Source organism: Haliaeetus leucocephalus, unplaced genomic scaffold (assembly GCF_000737465.1).
Source record: "Haliaeetus leucocephalus isolate CR32 unplaced genomic scaffold, Haliaeetus_leucocephalus-4.0 Scaffold165, whole genome shotgun sequence".
Classification (NCBI taxonomy): domain Eukaryota; kingdom Metazoa; phylum Chordata; class Aves; order Accipitriformes; family Accipitridae; genus Haliaeetus; species Haliaeetus leucocephalus.
The window spans coordinates 1739357-1757825 of record NW_010972601.1 but is presented as its reverse complement, the minus strand read 5'-3'; the positions used below and the strand labels follow the sequence as shown (position 1 = coordinate 1757825).

At 51.2% G+C, this 18469-nt stretch overlaps 1 protein-coding gene across 3 annotated transcripts in view; it reads left to right on the top strand.

Annotated features, from left to right (window-relative positions):
• Positions 1 to 18469, top strand: part of AIFM3 (apoptosis-inducing factor, mitochondrion-associated, 3) — a 36065-nt gene that overhangs the window by 17251 nt on the left and 345 nt on the right. For 2 of the 3 annotated variants that reach the window (XM_010563361.1, XM_010563360.1), the window contains exons 6-18: positions 8 to 104; positions 2236 to 2348; positions 4838 to 4924; positions 5449 to 5540; positions 7545 to 7675; positions 8802 to 8917; positions 9256 to 9327; positions 9623 to 9686; positions 10643 to 10719; positions 11453 to 11570; positions 12279 to 12377; positions 12808 to 12883; positions 16958 to 17062. In XM_010563361.1, coding sequence (XP_010561663.1) covers positions 8 to 104; positions 2236 to 2348; positions 4838 to 4924; positions 5449 to 5540; positions 7545 to 7675; positions 8802 to 8917; positions 9256 to 9327; positions 9623 to 9686; positions 10643 to 10719; positions 11453 to 11570; positions 12279 to 12377; positions 12808 to 12883; positions 16958 to 17062 — 1247 coding nt within the window. Of the gene's footprint in view, positions 1 to 7; positions 105 to 2235; positions 2349 to 4837; positions 4925 to 5448; positions 5541 to 7544; positions 7676 to 8801; positions 8918 to 9255; positions 9328 to 9622; positions 9687 to 10642; positions 10720 to 11452; positions 11571 to 12278; positions 12378 to 12807; positions 12884 to 16957; positions 17063 to 18119; positions 18141 to 18469 lie in introns of all 3 variants that reach the window. The other variant, XM_010563359.1, reaches the window with a different exon arrangement.

Sequence of the window (18469 nt, the reverse complement as noted above, 5' to 3'; positions counted from 1 at the left end):
GGCGTAGGCTCTTCAGACACAGAGGAGGACAAAGATGATGGCAAAGTGCATCTCATTGAGCAACTATAACCTGAGCAGTACCAACGTGCTGATCATTGGTGCAGGTATCCTGTGGCATGTGCTGGGACCGTCGTGTGTGTCCCCTCCCGGGCGGCTGTGCAGAGAGCAGGGTGTCTGTGTGTCGTGCACCTTCTGTCACCCCTCCTGCGTCCCTCCCTGTGCAAAGTGTCAGACCAGAGGGTCTTCAGCCTTTTTGTCCTGCACACTAATAGTCCAAAGGTGCCCCATGCCTCTGGTCTGTGCCTTCTATAGTTCCGTCATAGTCCTTTGTAGTGGGTGCACTGAACGCTCTTCCCTCTCCACCCTCCCTAGATATATCAGTAACCCCTGATTTCCACAACTGATAAGAGTAAAGTCCTCTCAGGTGTTCCTGTGATGTGAATACACTCTTGAAGCCTGCACATCTCAGTCTCATCCCATTGCAGCTGCCTGCAGCTCCAAAGCTCTCACCTCAAGGTGCTTCTCTGAAGATAAATTCTTCCATCTTCCCAGAAAATATCAAATCCCTGCATGAAATAGCAAAACTGCCAAGCTATCTTTTCTTATCTCTTGTCCCTGCTCCATTTGTATAATGCAATTTTTGCAGAAAGCCTGATGCAGTGAATCCCATCTACCGAATTTGCCTGTTTCTAGAATGGGTTGGACGCTGGGCTGGACCATGTCATGGTGAAGTGGAGGGTGGGAAGAGGACACAAACTGTCTGTTGTTGGACCTGGGGCTGGGAGGGAACGGTTGCTCCTGGCATGTGGCTTGTTCTTACTTGATTACAGCCCTCAGGTCACCAGATCCAAGCTGTGGAAATGGGGAGCACACTGTGATCTCCTGCTCCTGCCATCTAAGTTGCAGCTTGCAGCCTGAGCAGAGGGGAAAACCAGCCTGGCTGGCTTTTCCCTTGCTGCTGGGTAACATTTTTCCCCTACTTGTGCCCCTGCTGTTTGTTGACTGAAAGCCAGGGTGTGACACTGCTGCTCCCCGAGGTCAGCTGGGCTGTCCTGGTGTGCGGCAGGGCTGGACAGTCATCAAAATCCTCAGCAGGGTCACTCCACAGGCAATGTTATCCATTGCTGAAGGAACTTTCTCAGGCTTGACCAGCTAAATTTCCAGGTCTATTAAAGACCAAGGTCTGTTCTGGTGGACAGGAAAGGAGATTTCAAAGCTGGGGTTGCGAGGAAGAAGTGTTGGGAAGAAACTACCCATCCAGCCCTGCATTGAGGACCGAGATCCAGCCATGCCCAGCAGAGCAGAGGGCAAGCGACCACAGCCCCTTGCTCACGTGAAGGTCATCCTGGCGTCAGTGCAGTGTCAGTCCTGGCTCAGCATGCTCCAGGCAGCGTGCATGGGATGTCTGCCTACATGTCTCTTCTTCCACTGTCCCCCACCTCCATCAACAGGAGCGTTTTGTTGACAGATCAAACCATGATACTGTCCAGGTCCATCTTCTTTCACTGGTATTACAGAAACTGTGGCCCTTACAACACTCATCATTGAGCGAGGCTTTCTTGATTGAGAAGAGACTCACAACTTCTCACTTGAGCTCTCAAGTCTCACCAGTGTGGCCAGGGAAGGAGGGATATGCCCATCAGGCTGCCTGGCTGCAGGGGGACAGCATGCCCCAAGGCAGTTTTTTGTTTGATTTAACCTTTTTTCTGTGTTTAAAAACAAGCAAACAAAAAAGCCTCAAAGAAATTGCATGCAAAATCCTCTACAGTGAAGCATGCAACAGACACTTCAGCCATGAAGAAGGGAGGACTCTCTGCCCTCCGTGTTCGGCTGTAAATTCACCAGGAGCTGAGTGTGCAGAGGGGAAGCTGCAAGACCCTTCCCCAACTAGGGGAGCGCGAGGGTCTGAGTGTCCGCCTGTGGCCCTGAGCTTGTGAGAGGTGTGTAGGAGTTGGCAGCACTCTTCAGGTGTGCTCTTTGTGGGTTTTAGGGACAGACAAGTCCTGCAGAAGATTAATGTCATGCTCCACAGACAGGGTCCCTCCTCCTGCCTGGTGCATCCACCCCACCTGGCTTCCTGTGCAAGTTGTTTGACTTGGGAAGGGCCATGAAGTAAGGCCAGGGCTAGTGGAGATGGTCATTTTGGAGTCAGCCCCGGTGGGGTTTAGGAACAAAGGGTTCAAACCTTCAAATGCCCCATACGCACGGCTGCTGCCAGTCTTCCTTCTCCCTTAGGGGCAGCTGGACTGGTCTGTGCAGAGACCTTGCGCCAGGAGGGTTTCTCGGACAGGATTGTGATGTGCACGATGGACAGACACTTGCCCTACGACAGACCAAAGCTCAGTAAGGTTTGTATCACTTTGGGTATGTCACCTTCCTCCCCAGTTTTAAAATTTGCCCTAGGCCCTTTCCCTACTGTTATTTATTGCAGCAGCATGTTTCTTCCTTTTTCGTCCTGTGTCTTTTCCCTTGAATTTTCTTTTCTGTTGGTTACTGAAATATGAAACACAAAAGAGGAGTTGTTCAAACTCTGAACTAAGAGTACTCCAGCACAGAAATAAGGGCATTCTTCATAGGTCTAGCAATAGCTGTCTTGGCCAGCTTGTACCTGGATGGATCTTCTTATTATGTTTCTGGATCAAAGTCTTTAGGACAATGAAATGGGGCATGTGAAAAAATTGCATTGTCTACCAGGTTTTTTATTAGTGCATGGTTCTTACTGCCCAGTGATTCTCCATGCCATAGTTATGATGATTATCGGTCATCATCACAACTTGGTAACTTGATTGCAGTGCAAAGATCACTTTTTCTGGCACACATCCCATTTTCCATTCCAATTTGTAGAAACAGGATGATCTTCTAATCACATTTTTTATTACTGATTCCTGAGCTTTACTTGATATCAGACAGCAAATTAGGTTGGACAGCAGCATTTGATCATTTAAGAACAGGTGGCATATGTATTCCCCTTTATGTCAGAGATGCTTGTCTGTGGGGACGGGTACTTTACAATCACAGCGTCTAACTCTGCTTCCAGCCCCAAGGTAAAGTGATTTTTTCAAAGGAGGGCAAATATGCATGTGGCTTTTTGAGAGCATTCAAGCCATTTCTGCGCTTGGACAAGACCTGCTTGGGGTGAGAAGCAGCTGGTTGAAACCTGCATCTGAGTCACAGAGGTTGTGCTGGGGAGCTCGGAGAAGCTTGCAGTCCCTGTCCCAGCCAGACAGTGCTCTGAAACACTTATCCCCGCAGTGTGAGTCTTAGACTGCCTTTTCCACTCTCTGTTAAATAGTAAGAACACCTTACATGCCAGAGATGTTATGCATGATTTGTTAAACTCTCTACTAAACACCTCTGGCTGTAGTTGCTTTTGCAAGGTGCACAAAGCCCATGGAAGAGAAGGCAGAATTTTCGGGAACAGGCTAGAAAAAAAGGAGATTTTTCTTAACTGTATTGTGAGTGGGACTAACCCTGGGAACAGTCATTAGAGTACAAGCATGTAAAGCTGTAAGCAGCAGACTTCTTGCCTCCTGAAACTGCAACTTTGCTCTTCGTCTGCCTTGCTGAATGGCTGTTAGTCTGTCCTGAGGTCCTGCTGGACTGTTCTTCTTTGTCCCCTTTGGACCATGACCTGCTCCCTGGTGTGCTGCAATGTCCCCATTACCATGGCCAGAGCACTGAGGAGCAAAACCAGTTGTGGTTGTGCACTGCTCTGCGTTGCCCTCCCTGCGCACTGGTGTGGGGGCCACCGTTCCCGAGCCGTGGGGTCAGACGTTCCTCTCTGTAAACATTGGGTGTTTAAAGAATTTGCAATAAAACCTGTATGACCCTGCACCTGCCTCAAGTCCTAAGATATGGGTCTCTTCTGAGCACAGCGTTATCTGATGTCACGGTAAGGGAGTGTCCCGCAGGGCTCATCCCAGCCCCTGACCGAGCCACCTCCAGGGAGAAGGACCTTGCCCATCCATCCCTGGGGGCAAATGTTGAAGCCCTTGATTCCTGCATCCCCTGTCCCTCTTGGGTCAAGCCCAAATGCCATGCCTGTGTGGCACAGGTAGGTGACGCCGCTGCTCAGTGCTGTGTGATGTGTTGCAGGGCTTGACCATGGCATGTGTGTGTGGCCATGCCCATCCCCACTATGCTGCAGGCAGGGAGGGATGCACTGGAGCACGGAGCAGCCTGCATGTAGGTCACTTGGTGCTCAGCTTGTCCTCAGCCTATGTGTGAGCTTGTGTCCACAGAGTTAGAAGGACAGAAGAACTCAAGCTCAAAATGTGAGCTCAGCCTTGTGTGTGAAGATGATGTAGGTCTCACCCAAGTGACCAGGGAAGGTGGGAAGAGCAAGAAGGTTTATCTTGCAGCTAAAGATGAGCAGATATGGGGCACATGCCCCTGCTTCAGCTTTTGAGGGAACTCGTGCTGCATAACCTGGGTGCTTTTGAAAGCGTTCTTACTGCTCTTTTAGCTTCCATTTCCCCTGGCAACTGGTTGTTTTCCAAATAATGGGGCTTTTCTTTTGCTCCTCTGAACTTGTGTGTGTTATGAGGAGCTGCAGTTAGAGCTGCTTTGCAGATGCTCAGAAACACTTGCTGTGGTCCTGCCTTAGCCGGTCAGTGCCACCCCTGTGCTGAGCAGGCAGAGAAGGAATCAGAGCCCAGCCCGGCGTCTTGTGACGACTTTTACTTGGACAGGCTTTGATTCCAGCCCCTGTAGAGCAACTCTTAACCCATGCCATGAGGACTGACTTCAGACTGCCACGGACTCGTGATGGTAACAGGCATTTCTCCACTTGCCTGTACAGCCCACAGCGGCTGACAGAAAAATGCTTTTTTTGCAGTCGATGGATTCCCACCCGGAGCAGATTGCCCTGCGCCCCAAGGAGTTCTTCCGCTCCTACGACATCGAAGTCCTGACCGAAATGCAGGTAAGGAGAGTCCTGTGTGTACTGTCTTCTGCAAGTGCTGGTATGCAAAGGCTGTGTTTAGGAAATGTGGCAGCTGTCTCTGTTCTTGGCTTACTGGATGCCATTGCAGAAATGTTGGGTCTCCCCCAGCCCCCCCTGTTTTATGCCCCAGAGCACAGGCTGCCTGTGGTTGTTCAAAACCACAGTTAATGAAATTTGTCCTGTGGCAGGAAGGACACCCTGGGCAAACTCCGTGGTGAACATCATTTCTTACCTGCCCTTTTCGAGCATCCTCACGTGGATCTGGGGTGACTAGTTGGCCTCTGATTAGGATAATCAGCAAGCAGTGCAGACAGTTTATTTTATTTATACTGGGAGATCTTCAAGGATTTGTGAAAAGGCAGCTGGGAATATTTAAGGTCTGGGTTGGCTAAGCTGTGGACATGAACACAGGGGACTAAAACCTAACAGACAAGTTGGTTGGGCTGGGAGATCAGTGAACATCTGGGATTTTGTCCCTTAACATTATTTAGGAATGATTTCAGGTTGCAGCTGTGGATATCAAGAACAAGATAGCCGTGTTCAAGGATGGATTTAAGATGGAATACAACAAGCTGCTGATAGCGACTGGAAACACGTAAGCTATGAACAAACATTTTAAAGATCAGGAGAAACTGTTTTATCTGAGAACGTGAGGAGCTTGTGCCTGGGGATAGGGGGTCAAATATGGCGGTTGAGTTTGGACACTGAATTTGTTTGCAAGAGTGTTTGCAGAAAAGGCAAGGAATGCCTATTAGATACGTCTGTATATATCTGTATCTGTATATCGATATCTATATCATATGTATCTGTATCATGTATATCTGCATCATATATATCTCTATCTCTGTAATGCTGTGCTGGGTATGTCTTCTCAGCCAAAGCTGAAAAGCCTCTGTGCCACCCAAGAGTCACCCAGAAAGCAGGTAACCACCAGACATGGGGGCTGGTGGGACAGCTGCGGGATTTGCTACCTGGGGTGCTTCCTGGTCAGTGTCAAGGTCAAAAGGGTGTTAACAAAAAGTACTCACTGAAGCAGTCGGGGTGCATGGGTTGTTTGATCTTAAAGAAATTGATAGAAAACTGAGATTTGAAAAGGTGGAGGAATTTGCCAGCAGCAACCTAATGCTGTGCTGTTCCCTGGGAGAGAGACTCAGGAAATTCCCACCGAGTTCATCATCTTATAATATTAAAATTAATGCCTGGGTCCTTGAACATACTTTCTTTAATGAAAGCCTCCAAAATGGAAGTATCCTGAATTTTTTTTTTAGAGGTAATTTTTGCCACGTTGCTCTTCTTTTCACCCCTCAATAATACTCAACCCTGACAATCAGATAATTCATCCATCTGAATTTCCATCTTTCATTTCCTGACAACCTCTAACATCTTTCTTGACAATGAAAGCTTAATGCTTCTCAGTTGCAGCCTTCATTAGGTGTTACTGTTGCCCCAGCCTAAGAGACCCCTTTGTGAGGCTTGCTCCCAGGAGGGAGGTTTTCATGAAACCTGGTCCAGCCATAGGGAAAGGCAGTAGCGATGTGCCGGTCCTGCTCCACACCGCTGCTGCTGGGGCGCAGAGCATTGCCTGAGACCAGCATCATCCCTAGCGCCCTGGAAGTAGTGGGTTGGTTTGTTTTCAATAGGGGATTTGTCAAAATTGGCACTTTAAGATGAAAATGAGGCATCCTAGCTCCCTTCCCTTGTACTCCTAACACCAGGGCACAAAATGAAGTAGAAGAAATGCAGCCCCTGCAAAATTGATCATCCAGGGCAGGGATGCTGTAGAACAGCCAGAGCCGGGTTGCAACTCTGCATGCCACTGTTAACAGCAGCAGCCCCACCAGGTGCTAACGGCTGGTGCTGGGGTGTGCAGTGCTGCAGCCAAAATGCCATCCGCACCAGCCACATAATTAGGTTCAAAAGAGGATTAAGCCTTTGGCAGTAATTTCAAAATCCTTATGCACAGGCTCTAGGTACACTGGGTAAATGTTTTTAAGGTACATAAATTATTTAGGATTGTCTGTCCCATTTCCAGATGTGAGTCGGTTATGTAGGGGCCAGATATTTTAAAAATATATAGGCTCCAGTAAGTGCGTGGGGAGGACACAATTAAACTGCTACAGCATCAGCAGCGTGCCCTTAGGAACAGATAGTGGAACCTACATCTGCAGAGGCTTATGCAACTTTCAATATCTGGCTCCAAAGCATCTGCCAGAGGACTGAGTTTTCTGTGTCCCATTAAGCTTCTGAAAATTTACAACGTGCCAGCAGTTATGCACAAGCTTGCAAAGCGGTACCCGTCCTGTGCTCTGCTGCATTGCCCTAGAAGGGAGCTCACCCCAGCCCCGTGAGTACACTGGTCCACGGATGGGGCTGGGGGCGGCTGCCAAGCAGCCCCTGCTGTGCCGGTGTTTGCCGTGGTGCTCTGGCCATTGTTCACCAGGATTTGGGTCCTTCTGTGTTATGTCTCCAGCCCAGAGAAAGGTGAAAAAAAGGAAAGGCTGAGATGCTGGCTGAAGCCCTGGAAAAGGGGTCTGCAGTCCTGATTGCCACCATGGCGTCAAGAAAAGCACCTGTATCGTCCTCAATATGTGTTTTTCAGGCCCAAAGCTCTTAGCTGCAAAGGCAAGGAGGTGGAAAACGTTTTCAACATCCGGACGCCCGAAGATGCCAACCGTGTCGTGAAGCTGGCCACAAGCAAGAATGTGGTTATTGTGGGAGCATCCTTCCTGGGTAAGCGGTTGCTCTGCGGGTGTCTGCGTCTTCCTCAGATGTCCACGTCTTCCTGCAGATGGTCCCAGTCCCTCGCCCAGTTTGTCACTGTCTAGTTAGAGGTAAACCCCCCCCAAAACTGGACCTTGAGGTAGTCCAACCTCCAGCTCCAGGTGGGTGGTAAGGATATCTCCTTGCTGAAGAAATGGATTTTACTGAAGAGGCTGGGTTGTCCAGCTTGCATGGACACAGATATTGCTGTCCCAGTCTGAAAAGCATACAGCAAGTCCAGTACTGGTGCTCAGGTGGTTTCAAATCTGGTGTGTCTAGATTTGGGTTCAGTTGCAGGGGGTCTTGTTGGTAGGTGAAAGCCTGTGGGTTTATTTCTCTTTTACTTTTTAGCAGGGTGGTGAATTTTTAAAATAGGCAGGAAAAATCTTATTGTTTCTTTAATGGTTCTTCTTTTTGCTTGATATGGTTCTAACAAAATTATTGTGGGTCCTGCAAGCCTTAAGCATAAATGGTTATTAGTCAGGGAATTTATTATAAAATGCTCAGTATTTGTTTTTCTTTAAAAAAAAAAAAAAAATCTGTTTTAATGGTTCAATTGATCCCATCTGCAGAAAAGCATGTGGTGTGTGGGGCCAATTGCAAACTGCAGGTCATAGAAAAGACCCAACCCCCCCCCCCCGCCCCCTTAGATAGAAATTGTCTTGGTGAAGGTTCCCATGCAATTGTCAGCACCAAAATTCTGTTCTGATTGGAGAAACCAGCTAGTCACAAGGGCTGTTTTCAGCCCGCAGCTCATTACCTCTGCTGAGACGGTCCCAGCCGTAAGAGGAAGGTTTGCCTCATCTGAGGTCCATTGCTCCAAGGGCTACGGCTTCCAGGGGCACTTTGGGACTCCAGCACGGCCGGTTCCTCCCTTCGGTCTTTGAAACCTGCATCTAAGAACAAATTGCCATAAATCTCACCTGAAATGGTGTGGCCCCTTGTAGCCGCCAGGTACCCCAGACCTCCCAGCAGAGCATCTCCAACCTCCCCAGCCAGGAGCAGGCAAGGCTGCTCCTCCGCTGCGGCCGGCGCTGGGGACGCAGGGCAGTGCCGAGGGTTCCTGTGGCCGCTCAGACCTGCTTCTGTTCTGCAGGGATGGAGGTGGCTGCCTACCTGGCGGAGAGAGCCCACTCGGTGTCCCTGGTAGAGCTGGAGGAAGTCCCCTTCAAGAAGTTTTTTGGGGAGAGGGTTGGCCGCGCTGTGATGAAGGTGACCTCGCTTTCCCATCCAGGGGGTGGTTTTGATGACAGAGTGGGTTATGCTTGTTTCGCTCATTGCACTAATTAATTTGTTATTTGACATTTATTGATAAAGCTGTGATGGTAGCAGTCTTTAGAAAGAAAGAATGGGCTGCATCTTCCCTCTCTGTAGAGAACCTTCTTCCGGACATGGGCTGGGGACGGAGGTGGTCACCGACCCCCTTTGCAGCATGGGTCGAGGGGAGCCTGGAGGGTGGGCAGAGCACTGCGGGGGACACAGGGGCACCAGGAGCAGGGGGGGTTCGGGGTCCTGATGTCCCCTGCTCTGTCCCATGTCCCTCCCTCCAGATGTTCGAGAGCAACAGGGTGAAGTTCTACATGCAGACAGAGGTGTCGGAGCTGCGGGAGCAGGAGGGCAAGGTAGGGTGTGGGCAAGGGCTCCCTGCCATTCCCTTCATCATGGGGGTTTTGCCCTCTAATCTTTCCTAGCCCCTGAAACTTATATTCCTGGATTTAGCCCCCAGGAGCAAACGTGCTCCAGCACGGTGCGTGGGGTTTCATTGCTCTCACCCTCCTCCTGCTGCTGTTGTAAGGAATTATGGTCAACGTGCATGTCAAAAATGAAGCGAGCTGCCCCTTGGCTTGCTGCTGCTACAGGTTTTTTTTTTTTTTTTGTCCCTAAAATAACTGTGATGTCCTCCTGTGTCTCATGCAGCTGAAGGAGGTTGTGCTGAAGAGCGGGAAGGTCCTGCGCGCCGATGTGTGTGTCGTCGGTGTTGGTAAGGAGCTGTCGCTGTGGGTGCAGAGCCCAGCAGGCTGGTGGTGCTTTGCTCAGCAGAGGAGAAGCTGGGGGGGACGTGGCAGCGATGGGTAGCTGGGGGTCCTGGCAGTGATGTGCCAGCCCTGCTCAGCTGCCGCACACAGGACTGCATAGCAAAGCTGAAAAAGGCCTTTCTAGAGCTTCCACCCCAAAATGCAACTGAAAATATATCTGGAAAATAGTAATGGTTTCAGTTTTTCCAGGAAAAAAACCCCATTCAAACCAATTTCATCCTCTGAAGTTGTGTTTTTTTTTTTTTTTTTTAAAGCCTCCCCAAACTGAATTTTTTTTCCTTTTTTTTTTTTTTTGTTTTTGTTTTCTTTTTTTTTAATTGCTGCTGCCGCCACAGAAGAGGTTATTTTTCACTTTTACACTTGGAGGAAGAAAAATCCCTGTTTCACTCTGTAACTTCTCAAAACGTTGCAGACTGGAAGAATCAGAGAATTAGTTTAATTCTGCTTTTGTTGTTTTATTGACTACTCCGATTTGTGAAGGCTAGAGGAAAAAAAAAGATCAAAACAGGAAAATGAAAGCTAAAGATTGTGGGAGAGGCAGAGGCGCCCTCTCTGGAAACCTGAGGGCTCCTTTGTAAATATATTATTTTCAAAACATCTATAAAAGAGAAGTGGACTGAAAATTATCTTCGAGCATTAGAAAAAGGTGGTGGGCAGATGACAGTGGTGCGCTGACGGCTTGGAGAGTCATAGGGACTCTGGGGGTGCAGAGGGTGATGTCGTGGGGGGCTCTGTAGGGTGCCTGGCTCTGCTCCCTGCTCCCGGAGCAGCCCGCTGCCTTTCCCTTGGGGCAGATGGGTTGTCTGGGTGGGGGGGGGATCTGCTGGCCTCAGGGTCAGCCCCTCTCAGGGCTGCAGGGATGCCCGGCTACCGCACCAGCAGCCCTTGCCTTCTCCCACAGGTGCAGTGCCAGCGACGGGCTTTCTCAAGCAGAGCGGCATCAACATCGACTCCAAAGGCTTCATCGTGGTCAACAAGGTGAGCCTGGGGGGCAGCCCCTGCCAGGGGGGAGAGCAGGAGGAGCTGAGTCCGCTCTCCTCCGAGATGAGCTTCCCCGAGGCTCCAAGCTGCTGTGGCAGGGGTGTTTCATCAGCTGAGATGCTGGGAGCATCATGTCGGAGTGCCTGGGAGCCCCCTGCAAGTGAAGGGTTTGCAAATCCCAGCCCTGGATGCTGTGGCTTGGGTCCAGCTCTGAGCTGTCCTGGAATGGTGTGGATATTTTGAGGGGGAAAGAAATGGTGAAATATCCATCTTTTCAAGGATCTCAGAGGATCTCATCTTTCCTCCTCACCACCAGTGACCCCGATGGGAGCAGTGTTGGTGCTGATAGGTGCTGTGTGCTGTGAGGGAGGAGTGTGTTGGGGGGGACTGGGGCTCATTGCCACCCACCCCTCCACTTATTGCTCATACATGCAATAAGCCAGGCTCTGTTTGCAAACACCAACAGACCCCAGTCTTCTAAGAGGGGCTCAAGGACACCAGTCTATGTCTCTCTTTACCACGTAACCCACTGGCAGAGGGATGCTGTAGGTCCCTGCCTGCGTGGTCTGCTCTGAAAGTGAAGAATGCTAAATCAAATCCTATCTGGGAGTCCCACAGCCGAGCAGAGGTTGCCCATGTTCCTGGGGACCATGGCAGCTCTAGAGCAGTTCCCTGTTTGTTCGTGTAGGGTGCAAACCCCACCGATGCACACTTCTGCTTCCCCCTGCAGATGATGCAAACCAACATCCCCGGAGTCTTTGCAGCCGGTGACGCTGTCACGTTCCCGCTGGCTTTGAGGAATAACAAGAAGGTGAACGTCCCTCACTGGCAGATGGCCCATATGCATGGTAGGTGCTTTTCTGTCCCTTCGCTTTGCAACAACAAATTGCTTATGGAGAAGAGCCTTTTCCAGATGCCCGGGAAATTTCCAAGCCCTCTAGCGAGAGAATGAGACAACTGCCAGCAGGGAAACTGGGTAGTTGTATTAAACATTTTGAAGCATGTATATTTTATCCTGTCCAATATGCCTTCGTTTGTCAGCCTTCTTGATGTGCATTGTCTAACAATGCCTCGTTACAAACACAGAGGTGCCCAGGGATGGGCTTTCCCATACGCCATGTGCTCCCTGGCATCTGCAGTCACTGCAGGAGCCCAATCTTCTCCTTGCCCTGGGACACTTAGAAGCTCACATCCTAATAATGTTAGCTTGGGCTTACATCCCCAGCTGGGCTGCCTATGCCACTGGGCTGGCCCAGGAGCATGCTGCAGAGCTGAGACCATTCTCCCCTTTACGACTGCAAGCCTGGAGACCCTGGTGTGATTGGCTGCCCTCCCGCCGGGGAGAAGTGTGAGCCCAGCCTTGGCTGATGCGACGTGTTTCCTTGTTGGTGCTTGTTGCTGTATGGGGTTTTTTTTTTTTAGACTAAGCAGAAGGTCTTGGTTTCCCTGTACTCTGGGACTAAAGATGTCGATGCTATGCTGTGACCCGAGGGCAGACCACAACGCTTGCCCTGGCGCGGAGCTTCCTCGCTTATTCTGCTGCTTCTCTCTTCCAGGCCGTATAGCTGCGCTGAACATGCTGGCCCACGGCATGGAGATCAGCACAGTCCCGTATCTGTGGACTGCTATGTTCGGGAAGAGCATCCGATATGCGGGTAAGGGGCTCCCCAAGGCTGCTTGTAGAGTTTGTGCTGGTGGAGGTGTCCTGGGATAGAGAAGCCACAGCCACGTCCCTTGCTGTGGACCCTCCACGCCAACCTCTGCCTTGGGTCTGCTTCCCTTCCTGGCTCCTGAGGGTTTTGGTATCTCCTCTGGAACCCGTCTGCTCATGGCTGTGGGGTCAGGGACAGAGGGATGGCCGTGGTCACGAGGAGGGATGGCCCAGCATGAACAGAGACAGTCTCCCTGAACTTGCACTTCTCTAAACAAGAAGGGGTGCTTTTTGGTACCCTCATCTTCTGGTGCTGGTCTCTTGGTGACTGCAGGATGCTCTTTGTGTAGCTCTGGATTGAAACACTCTGTCTTAAGGGTGAGAGCTGGATCCAGGGGAATTGTTGCTGAATCCACTTCTTCTCTGCCTTCCAGGCCATGGGGAAGGATTTGATGATGTTGTCATTCAGGGAGATTTAGATGAACTGAAGTTTGTGGCATTTTATACCAAGTAAGTGTTTCTCTTCTCCATGTTCCTATGCAAACATTCATCTAAGCTTGTTTTGCTAGGCTGGAAAATATTTTTGCCAGAGCTTCTGTCAGTTTTGTTCCTCTCTGGACACTGAGGTTGCAGGACATTAATAAAAGGCCCTAGAGAAACAATGTGCTAAGCATAAAGCAAGTTAAATTGGTCTTTGGACCCAGGGTCTCTGCCAGATGTAAGCACTTTACCTGTTAACATAATATCTGAGAGCAGATAATGGCTTCTATTAATTTGTTGCTGGCAATTCCCATCAAAGATTTCCTTTCCATCTCATCACTGTGTTAATGGTTTGCGATCAGGGCTGGACTGGAAGCTCAGGCATCGCCGTTTCTGCTTCTGGTTTGACAAATTAATCTCAAAACCCTCTTTTATCTATTAACAAGCCGTGAAGGTTAGCAAGAGTTCAGGAGCTTTTGTTCCACCTGTAGTGAAACCCAGCTCTTCCCCAGGCTGGGAGCCTATCTGGGAATATTTTCCTGAGATGTGTTGACAGCTGGGACGTGTTGGATCTACTGTTCTCGAGCCATACTGGCTGTTTAGACTGGCAAGACCGTGCACCATGAATTTATCCCCCAAATATTTGCTGCTGTTTATTCTTTTGTTGCCTTTGTCCCATCCCAATCTAAAATTGATGGCCACAGAGCCTCCTGATGCCTGGAGACGGAGGGGATTTCCTCAAGTGCTTTCTAATAGTAAGGATGGGGAGGGTGAAACCAGGGAAGTGAAGGTCTGCCCGGCTCAGCGATCGAACTACTCGGCAGCAGCATTCAGGCTGGGATTAGGAGGGAGCTCTGGGCAGGAGGCAGCTCCTGCTCTGCAGAGATCATCTCACCAGCGCTCGATGTTTTGAAGTGCATTTAAATCACACAGCTGCCAAAGCAGCATTTTAAAACACGCAGTTTGCGCAATGAGTGTGAGCCGGGGAAAGATAAAACCCCATTTTCGGCAGTTTTGCTGCAATGGTTTGCAGAATTGTGTGTACTTTTGCAGCTGTGTCCCCTGCAAAGCCGCTCCACAGCCATTGCGTTGCCCTGCCTCAGGTCCCCTGGCCTTGCTGGCAGTCCCCTGCATGCAGCGAATGCAGCATTATGGGGCCAGGCATCCACGAGCCGCACTGGCACGCATTTCTTTGCAGCATATAATCTTCTTTGAAACCTCTATTCCTCCTTTCCATACCAGAGCATTTAGCTAATTACCCCAACCCTAATTAGAAAGGAAATGTCAGATTGCTTTAATTAAACATCTGTAGAGCCTGTTCAAAAGGAAAGCCCCAAGCAAGGTGCATAATCCCTGCTCTGCGCAGCGGTCCCATGCTCAGCGTGCCACCGGCGGCTGCCAGGCTCGGTGGGCAGCAGCTCCCTGAGGGTGGGCGGTGGGGGTCCACCGCTAAGCGCTGTGTTGTTCTGTCACCCAGGAGGGACTCCCGGAGAAGGCTTTTGGGTACCAGGACAGCATCCTGCACTGAGAGCCGGAGGTACTGGGGGAATGTCGGCTGGCGGGGGGCCAGCCAGTCCATCTCCCACTGCTTTGCTTGGCTGTAACCAAGTTCCCATCTCTGCTTCTGTGAGAGGCCACCGGGAGCATTTCTTCCTCTTTTTCTCATTTGGTGATAGTTCTTCTGGTTGGTGCTAATGCTTTTGGACTGAGGACACTGTCCCAAATTGACCACCCCCTCCTGCTTCTTTCTGCCGTGCCCACCTGACGTTTGGACTCTTCTGGTGTGTGCTGTCTTGGTTGTTGAATGAACCGCTGGTGGTTCTCACTCCCGGAGCCTGTCCTCAGCATCGGCTTTCACAATAAGGCTCTTTTTTCCCCAGAGTTTGAAGGAGAAAGCTGGTTACTTATCCCCGTTCAGAGCTGTGTGAGCTGTGGGGGTGTCCGGGACGGTGCTCTGCAGATGTCCCCATGGGACACTGCTTTCACTACAGCACCTCAGCCAGAACAGGCTGATGTCTTGGAGATATTGGGATATCCAGGGAATTGCTGTGGTTGTCTTCTTCATGGTTCCCCACTTCTATTGTGTTGAACCCTGCAGAGGAAGGGAAGACTGTGTAGACACGGTGCTCGTCCACAGTGGTCCATCTTCCCTCAGCCTTTACACCAAGACTTCTGATTTCTCCAAATCCCAGGTTCAGGACAGGCACTTGTGTTGCCCCTGAAGACCTTTTGAAAAAGAAGGATCCCTCCTGGCTTCCCCATCTGTCAGACAAAATGTTTAAAAGCCACTGCTGATGTGGGATGCTCCAGCTCACAGCAGAGAAGATGCAGGCTCAGAAAGCAAAGAGCTCTTCTAAATCGCAGCAGCAGCCCTTGAACGTGACAGCGCAGCAGGCAGTTCAGCTGAACACACACGTGCTTTGTAATCTTCTTGGATGGTTAATTGTCCTCACTGCCTGCCACGGACGCCTCTTTTCTGGTGTGAATGTATTGCTTGTCAACATCTGTCTGTTACTCCTTATTCTCACCTTGTCTGCTGGATGGAAGAGCCGCAGGCTATCAGAGATCGCCTCTGCTGTAGGTACACATCTCTGCAGTGAGCTAAGGATGCTTGAGATGGGATTTCCAATGGCATCCAAATCTTGTTTTTAGAGCTCCTGGCAATGCAGCAGCTCCCCTTTCCCACAACCATTCCCGTGGAGCAGCACCCTGTGCTGGAGCCTGGCTGGTGTGGGCTAACTAAGCTGTGGCCAAACTCCAGTGGCTCCAGAGATGATTCTGGGCTCCTGGTCTGCTCTGCACACCTATGCTCACCCACGGGACAGGGAAGACAGACCACTGCTCTGTTTCCGACTTGCTCTCTCTTATTTGTAGTGAGTTTATTTAGGAATCAATCAGAACCTTTTGAAATAGATAATCTTCTGTGATGGAGCTACCCTGTGGCTTTGTGGGACAGCTGTGAGAGATTACTTCAAGTCCCATGGCTCCATAGAGATGAAGTGTCCTCTGAAACATGGCTTCTGCTCTCTTCCTCTTGGGAATCAGGCACATGTTCCCCCCTGCCCCAGCTGCTCTTTGCTCTGTTGGTCACGGAGCTTTCTGGCAGTAGATTGAAGAGCAGATCTTGATTTGCTGGGTGCTTCTACTCTTCAGCTTACTCAACAATATCACCAGTGTTTAATATCTTACCCACACACATTCTCTGATCTTTACGTTGTTTGTCTATTCAGTTATCTATTTATGAGTCATCTCCTGGGTTCAGTCTTCGAAGATTTACACTCAGGTTGACCTCTGCAAACCTCAAAGTAGAAGAGCCCATCTTGTTTGCCTTGTGACCTTTAGCCAAAGCTCCTCCAGCATTTTTACATCCTCTTCCCTTCCGCTTAATTTGTTTCCCATTCAGCCTTTGAGGTTGTGTTGTACCACCAGCACTGGCATCCTGGTGGGTGATTGTCAGCTGGACTGGGATGTGCTGCTGGACATCCCATATACACAGGGGTTTCATCACTGGGGCTAGTGGGACCCTGGTGTCGGACACCCCAGCCATCCCAGTGCTTTGGGAGGAGCGTGCCTGTGGAGCAGCTCGGAGGTGGGCACTCTGCCCACTTGGAGGAAGGGGATGTGGAGCAGCACAAGCGAGTGTCCCACAGAGAAATCCTGACCACCCGCTTCTGCACTCCCTCCATACAGGGCAGCAGCGCAGGGATCACCTGCTCGGATGGCAGCAACCACTGGGCATCCTCGCTGATGTCCAGGGTTTTGTCCACCATCAGATCCACCTTTGCTGGTGTTTTCCCAGAGATGCCAGGGTGCCCAGAGCTGTCTCCATCCCCTGGGCACCCTAGTGATGCTCACCATGCCAACACGTGAGCATTGGTGAGACCACAGTGGTGCCAGGCTGCAGTGCCAGCTCTGAGCCCTCTCCCTGTCCCTTGTCCCACACCACTAGCACAGTCCCCATGGTGCTCACGCCTTGGGACAGGCCCTGACCCTGGAGTGGGTGTTTCTCTTTGCTTCCCACTTCTCTCCAGCATGTTGCTTTTTGGGTGATGGATCCATGGCCACCCAGGGCTGCCCTAACCGCTCTGCTCTGCCCGGCCCTAGGAGCGACGAGGTGGTGGCTGTGGCCAGCATGAACTACGACCCTATCGTGTCCAAGGTGGCTGAGGTCCTGGCTGCCGGCAGGACCATCCGAAAGCGTGATGTGGAGTAAGTAGACGCACTGTGGGAACCAGCAGTGCCAGGGCAGGGGCTGAGCACAGCCATGAGGTGCAGGGCAGGGCTGAGCACCCTGAGGCAGGACCCCGATGGGTGCTGGGCAGCTCTTTCCTGCTGCTCCCCACTCCGTACCCTTCTCGCATCTCCCTTCCTGCCCCACTCACTCTGTCCCCACAATGCTGCCTTCCAGCCACCTCCAGGTCTGGCATCCCACACACAGGGGGTTGGTCTTAAACACCCGGATCCAAATCCTTGCACAGACTTGATGGGACAGTGGTACTCACTGCCACCGGGTGCTAGCACATCACCAAGGCAGCACTGCCTGATGCTGGGGTGTTCCTGGGCACCCAGTCACTCTAGGGGACCCGCAGAGAGGGGCTGGGTATGCAGCCTGTGTGCAACCCTGTGCAAGAGCAAAGCCCGGAGAGCTCGTGGTGCCGGGGCACTGGCCCTCTGTGTCTCAGCCTCTGGTTCATTGGGGCGTAGCTTATAGGCAAAGTGCATTTTTGCCCCTTCACTTTGTTTTTAAGGCTTTGCACAGGAAAGAGTGAACCCCTGTATGCAAAGGGTGGGTGCAGAACATGCTGTGCTGGAAGGCAAACGTCAGGGAGGTGGTAACAGCTGGGAAGGATCCTTTAGAGTGGGAATCAGAGCTGAGGGGGGAATGTGGGTCCCTGTCCCTGGGGTGTTTCCACATCTGGAATAAAAGCAGACTTTCAAAAGCTCAGGGAGAGAAGTGCTCCCAGCCCCCAGGCAGCCCCGAGCCAGTTCAGACACCCTGGGCACCCCCAGGATGGGGAGCAAGTCGGGGGTCCACCCAGCCACCAGTGACCGGGGCAGGGTTGTGCCCATCATCTCCAGTACATCAGGAAATGGTTGCTGGCCACCCAGTTTGCAGCTGGAAGGGAGGTGGCATCTCATGGGCAGCCCGGCGATGGGAGGAGCTATGGTCCCCATGGTGGGGCTCGGCGAGCCTGGAGGAAGCCGGACCATCGTAAACCTAAATGTCTTTTCTCTCTCTGTCTCCTGCTGCTCTCGCACCTTTTAGGCTGTTTGTCCGTCACGGCAAGTACGTTCGGTTTGGGGTCCAGGGTGCGCTGGGTGTGAAGGGCTGGCAAGAGGGACAACCAGCCCCCTGCTTGGGCCATGTCCCTAATTCCTGTGTGGGGATACTGGTTACAGCTGCGTGCTTGTTTTGCAGCCTGCCCTGCAAACTGCAGCAGGCAATGCTGCTGTTCTGGGTGGTGGGACTGGAGGTGGCTGGAGCCGGGCTGGGGGCGGGCGGGCATGGTGCTGGTGCACAGGTCTGTTGGGAACAGGCAGCTGCCTTTGGGCTGAGACCCTGCTCAGCTGGGAAGATGCCTGCCGTTCAGTGGCTTTCCATAAATTTTCAGCTGA